The following is a 6,292-nucleotide window of genomic DNA, read 5'->3' as shown; positions in this document are numbered from 1 at the left end:
CTGCGGTTAGCACAGGTCTAATCAACATTACAATCTAGGTCAACACCTTCCAGCTACAGTGCTGCAGCAGGGATTAGTACCTGGAAGAGGCTACAGAAACAGAAGAGCCTGTTCAGTGCAGAGGCAACTTTATTTGAAGTATTTCACTGCTGGAGGAGCAGTTTTGCAAGGTACAGAACTTGCTGCCCCCAGCCACAGAACCAGTCTTGACAGCCTCACCAAAAGGATGAGGTTTCCCTTATCACAGCAACAGGCAGCCCTGCTCTGTAGAAAAATGAACTTGCAGAAAACGCACAGCTAAAAGAAGGTATCACCAGACCCCCCCTTTAATCTCCTGCTCCTGAGGATGCCACTGTGTGGCAGATGTTGACGCTAACTTTAATACTCCATGAACTCCAAGTTTGGGCCCTCATCACTTCAGACTAACAGAAGGCAAGTGCTTCCCAATGCAGATCCCTGCAGCCAGCAGAGGTAAAGCCCACACATGGAAAAGCCACACAAAAGCTGTCAGACTGCTACCTCAGAAGCAGGTTTTAGACTAGACTCTTTCTCACAACTCACACATTATGAGCCAGCAGAGGCAGCTGCAGTGCAGCACCTGCTTTTATCAAGTCTCCCCATGGTATTTTACATGAAACAGTAAACCGGGCCAGGCTCTACGATTAAGAAAGAGCAGCTGAAGTTCTGAATTTTCAACACCCATTCATCTTACAGGCTTCCTCTGCCACAATTGACTCCTTCCCTCTAGGAAGGCTGACATCAAGCACACCTGCCCTGCTAAAGGCAACCATCACACTACACAGCACATTCATTTAGCAAGAATGTAACTTTGCACGATAAAACCCACATGCCATTTCACTTGATACTATTTACCAAGGGCAGCTACTCTAGAACCATTTCCAGATACTCCAAGCACAGATGGTACAATTGTCACAGTTGCATATTCTTGGAACTGTTGTCAACCACAGAATGAATGACTCTTCAAGGGCTGTGTAGTCGAGACCAAATTATTTTTCAGTATTATTTAGTGGACAAGAGACAATCAGTCTTGACATAACATTTATTGAATATTTCCACTCTAGTGGATGAAAAGTCTGTACAAAACCAAACATTTCCTTTACTTAAACCAATCTAAAAACAGTCAGCTCAATCAAAACCCACTACAAATACAATAGCTTCTTTGAAGCCATGGTAACACTTAAATACGGTTAAGACTTCAATGCAGAAATTTGGTTTGTTAGAAAGCTCAAGGGAGCTTTAGCTTCTCGAAGTTACAAAAAGGCAAAATTGTGTTTCACAGATACAGTCCACTGGAATCACCAACACTGGACAATTAAGTACTTAAAGTCCTGAGATAACAAGGAATCCTGGTATCCTTTAGACAGTTTTCTGTTGTCCTTTCTTTCCAATGAGAGACTTATGGATATGTGGTATTACACCTAAGAAAGAGCAACAATTAAGACCATGTTATTTCTCTTCAATAATTTTCCTCAAATTTGCACTTCAAATAAACTGACAGCATTAAGCAACCTCTAATCTGTTAAAGAGTTCTTGCCACCCAAGTCATCACAAGTTATCAAGCAATTTACATACCACCACCAGCAATTGTTGCTTTAATGAGAGAATCCAATTCTTCATCTCCTCTAATTGCAAGCTGCAAATGACGGGGAGTGATACGTTTCACCTTCAAGTCTTTGGATGCATTTCCTGCCAGCTCAAGAACCTGAAGACAAGACCATCTTTAAACCGAGTTACACAAATCAAGTGAGATCAAATGCACGGCCTTGGCTATTTTATACCAAACACATTATTTGTGACACCAAGACAGCAAGCAATGCCTCTTTTGATAGGGTTCCTCCTTTTCAGCTCTGCATTGAGTATCCCCAAGAACAGAGTATTTCACAGCAGATATAAAATGTGCCATTACAGCATGTTGTAAAATACTTTCAGACTTCCATCTTTCCTGTAATTCACAGGAATTTTGTCTGCACACATTGCAGAACAAAAGGTCCCACCCATCCTATGCATATTTCATGGTCTCCTGATGATGCATGCACTAAAACTGGCTCAAAACAAGTGAAGGGTTCAAAGTCCGGTCCAAACTGGCAAAATACAGTAGGCTGTGGTTATTATGCCAGTTTGGAGTGGACCAACTTGCTTACAGTCCTTGCAGGAGCTTTACCTCAGCTGTCAAGTACTCCAGAATTGCAGCGCTATACACTGCAGCTGTGGCTCCTACACGCCCATGGCTGGTAGTCCTAGACTTCAGATGCCTGTGGATGCGGCCAACAGGGAACTGGAAGAATAGAAGCATGAACAGGCTGTGATAACAGACACAGAAAAAGAAAGCCGCTACTCTAAACCACATGCTGCTCAACAGAATCCCAGTGGCAGAAGTACAGATGACATTTCACTAGCTGAGAAGCCAGCTAAGAACACTGTATGCCAAGTTCACATCAGCAACTTCAAAATTCTAGCCACAAGCAACTTCTCTTCCCTCCTGCAGAGATATGCAGAAGGTCTAAACATAGTCAAGCCAGACATTAACACTCAAGGATCAAACTGATCCTTACACCATTCTGGAGGACACACTGACAGCTGGCTGTGCAGATTTCACAATACAACCCACCATGAGGTGGGAGGCCAGCCTGGCTTTCATTCACCCATGCCCCCGTGCCTGCTCACCTGCAATCCAGCCCGCTGAGAACGGGACACTGCTTTGGTCTTGGTCTTTCCAGAGTCCTTCCCAGCTTTCCCACCAGCCTAGTGGAGAGAAGAGGTGTCTAAGAGCCAATGCACCCGCCGCCGGCGCTACACCCGTCACCCCCTCCCACCTCAGCGACACCGTACCCGCGAGGGACAGCGGTCAGGGCTCGCGCTGGCACCGCGCCGCCCCACCACGCATGCGCTGCGCCCCCTCCGGCCCCGCCCTCCCGCGGGGAGGCACGCGCGCCTGCGCGCTGCCCGCTACACCCAGCGGCACAGGCCGCTCCCGGGCGCATGCGCAACCGCCACTCCCTCTCTCCGGCGGCACCAGTGCGCGTGCGACACTCCCCCCCACCCCCATCCGCCTACCGGCAGGTAACGCGCCCACCGGCGCGCGCCGCCGCGATGGCGGCCCCCTCCCCCGCGCGCGCTCCCATCTCATCCCAAGGGCCCGCACCACCGCGATCCCGGACTCCCCCGATAGCCCACCCGCGCCCGAGCGGGCCCCTGACGGCTCCTCACCATCGCGAACCGGAGCGCTGCGCCGCGCAGGCAAAGGAAGAGAGCGTCCCGCACGCACGGAGCCCGGCTGACAGCACCGACCTGCCCCGACCCGCCGCGATTCAAACTGCGTCCGCTCCCGCCTTCCCCCAGCGCTTTATAACGGCCGAACGTGCCTGCATCCGGGAACCCCAGCCTCGCCCCCAGCCAATGGCTGCGGGCGGGGGCGGGCCGCTCTCCCCCAGCGACAACCAATGGCCGGGCGGGGCGGTGCCGGCCTCGCAATGCAGGTTGCGGGAGGCCCGCCCCTGCTTAAAGCGACAGGCGCCTGCCTAGGGCAGCAGTATGACGGCCTAGGAGACAGGCGGGAGAGCCGAGTGTTGGGCGGCGACGCCCAGCGCCGGGGGCTCTGCCTGCCCCAGCGCCGAAGGCCAACGGCAGGGCCCTGCCTGGCATCGCCCAGTAGAGCTTTCCGGCCCGAAGCCCCCCCTCTGCTCTGCGTTTCTGTCCCCGTTATTTCCGGGATACGGAGGCGCAGTCCCCGCACGTCCCGGCCTGGGGACGCGCTCCCGCGGCGCCGCTGTTGTGTGGGGTGGCGCGGGGCGCCTCCCGCGGGCTGCTGCCGGGCGGGGCAGTCGCCTTACGACTCCCGATAACGGGTCTCACCCTCAGGGCGCTTAAGTCTGACTGAAATACAATATAAAATCAAACACCAGCGTACCTGGAGCGGTGTGGGAGCCGGAGCGGCCTCCCGAGGGGCAGCCGCCCGGCCGCCGCCTCAGGCCGCGGCCTCGGCGCTCCGCCAACCGCCCGGCCCCAGGGCCGCCCGGCCGTCGCGCGCCTCCCCCCAGCGGCGGCGCAAGGCCCGGGCCCTGCCTGTCGCCCCTGCCCCGGGCCTTGCGGAGGGGCACGGAGCCGGCTGTCGCTCCAGGAAGGCGCGCGCAGGCGGGGCCGGCGCGTCGGGCTCGGTGGGATCGGCGGCAGGAGGAGCGGTTGCCTGAGGTTGCCCGGCGCCTCGACTCGCTTCATACGGGTTATTTACTGCCGGGTCCCATTCGTGTCTCGCCCTGCCTCGCCTTTTACTCAAACTGCTTTAGGCTGACGGCGCTGCCGCTTGAAGCCTTCCCCAACAAGGTTAATTGACTTGGTGCACAAAGCACCTCAGAAGCAGCCTGAAGAATGTCACACCCCGGCCTTGGATGAGGCGCTATGGCACGGCATTAGTGAAAGCTCGGGGCTGGCCCGGGCCGTTTGGACGAGGCCGGAGCTGCGCCCACTCTTCATGATGCTGGGGGTGGGGAAGTGCCAGCACGGCCAACAACTCCACACATGTGCACTGGTCTTTATTTTTACTTCCATCTTATGCAAGAGATGCGTGATTACCAAGGGCAACCCTGCCTCAGCCCCATTTGTCTTGCTGAGTATTTCACAAACTATGGTTAAAAAATGTTAATCATGAATTTGGTTCCAAGTGTTACATTTAATTAATGCAGTGCAGATGCCCTCTGCTTGGCCACTTCAAACCCCTGCCTGTATTACCCTGAAATGAAGCCCTAGCCCCATTTTTTGGTTTTTTTTTTTTTTTGTTTTGTTTTGTTTTCAGGTGCCATTTTCAGTACAGCATCATTATTTCTACTTTAGAAAAAAAGCAGCCTAGCCATTAACCTCAGAGCTCAGCTGGGGGTGTTCTCAGTTAATGCACCTCCTTCAACTCCAAAGAAGTGACAATTCCTTGTGCTCATTCAGAACACCGTAAATCTCTGTTATCTGAGAGATACACCATTCATCTGTGATCAGGCAGTGACCTCAGGGGGAGACCCTGATCCTCCAGTGGCAGAACAGGTCTTTAGAGGGAAGACTAGCTCGATCTGTTACGTGCTTTACCAATTTAATCACAAATCTACCATTTAGTAGGCCATCATGTGTGTTTTTCCTCTACCTGGATATCGAAGGGTCCCAAGCATGATGAGTACTCTTACAGACAGACATTTAATGGGAGGTAGAGCTGAGGGCATAAAGTTGTGAGCATACTCTCATTGCCATAACTTTTCTACTTTCTTCACGTCTACAACATGTAAAATAATCAAAGCTGTAAAATAGGAGGGTACGTTCTGATCCCTGGAGCTCCACTTCAAGGTATTGCCAGCTTCTCACTGAAACTGTAAAGATTTTAAACTTTGTGGCTCTCCTGCTCCTACAGCTGACTCCAAATACTTAGTCGCCTGGTTGCCAAGGACCCTTTCCTGGAGCCTCCAGCCAGCCCAAGGCCACAGCATCAATGCCTCCAACACCAGTTTCAGTTCAGGCATTTTGAGCTAGCTGCTACGGCTTCAGGGTGGAGAGACCTACTTCCAGGCACGCACGCACACACACACACAGACAGGACTGAGTTGAGCACAGACACTCCTACATGCAGAAATCTTGTGGTTTGTTTTATGTAACTGTCTGGTGCCTCTGCCTATTTGAAGCATTGGTTGTTTATGATGTCCTTCAGCAAGTAAGAAGATATGAGGGTTTGGATTTTTTAACAAGTTTAAAAACAAACCTCAAGATTTTATAGAACCTGCAAAAGTTAAGATTTCATTCAGCTTCCTATTTTAAAATTATTTCTGTCCAAAGTGCCTACAGCAAGGATCCATTTGCCCTTTTTGTTGAGGGAAAGACAAACCATGCTGCAGGCCATAAACCCCTCTGCAAACAGCATTTGGGATGTAGGAGGAAAAAAACTGATTTTTCTCCACAATTTCCATCCACAGAAGTGCTAGAAAGCAGAACAAAAAGACATCTTACCAGATGGAGACAATCCCTGCTTCCCACATGAGCCTCCCTGACGGCTTGCTTTGGCTGCATGCTTTCAGCTGCTTGGGGCTCCTTACGGCTGGGATTACGCAGGCAAGGCAGCCTAACACCACAGGTTAAGCTAATGCAAGGATGTCTGTTTACCAAACTGATCAGGTTAGGGACACATTGGATCACCCAATGCTAACTAACCAGCCTCTCAAAAAAGCACACACACACACACACCCCCAGTAAATATACAGAGAATATAAATATACAGAGAAATTAAAACTAACTTCCTAATGAA

General features: G+C 51.5%; 1 protein-coding gene across 1 annotated transcript; it reads right to left on the bottom strand.

The window, feature by feature from the left end:
* Positions 1-1,046: 1,046 nt before the first annotated feature.
* On the bottom strand, positions 1,047-3,394 carry LOC121090307 (histone H2A.Z). Its single transcript, XM_040598720.1, has 5 exons — positions 3,229-3,394; positions 2,686-2,763; positions 2,183-2,296; positions 1,594-1,723; positions 1,047-1,439 (listed from the first exon to the last, which is right to left on the bottom strand). The coding sequence occupies exons 1-5, from the start codon at positions 3,229-3,231 to the stop codon at positions 1,378-1,380; spliced, it is 387 nt and encodes a 128-aa protein (XP_040454654.1). The 5' UTR covers positions 3,232-3,394; the 3' UTR covers positions 1,047-1,377.
* Between the last annotated feature and the right edge of the window lie 2,898 nt (positions 3,395-6,292).

The sequence above is a fragment of the Falco naumanni genome, chromosome 1, assembly GCF_017639655.2.
Source record: "Falco naumanni isolate bFalNau1 chromosome 1, bFalNau1.pat, whole genome shotgun sequence".
NCBI lineage: Eukaryota > Metazoa > Chordata > Aves > Falconiformes > Falconidae > Falco > Falco naumanni.
This window is presented reverse-complemented; position numbering and strand designations above follow the sequence as displayed.

Bases quoted from the DNA above. Each gene is read 5' to 3' on its own strand.
- LOC121090307 (XM_040598720.1), bottom strand. The intron at 1,724-2,182 runs GTAAAGCTCCTG...TCTTGTCTTCAG, and splicing joins TGGAGTACTTGACAGCTGAG to GTTCTTGAGCTGGCAGGAAA. The intron at 1,440-1,593 runs GTATGTAAATTG...GCTCTTTCTTAG, and splicing joins AGCAACAATTGCTGGTGGTG to GTGTAATACCACATATCCAT.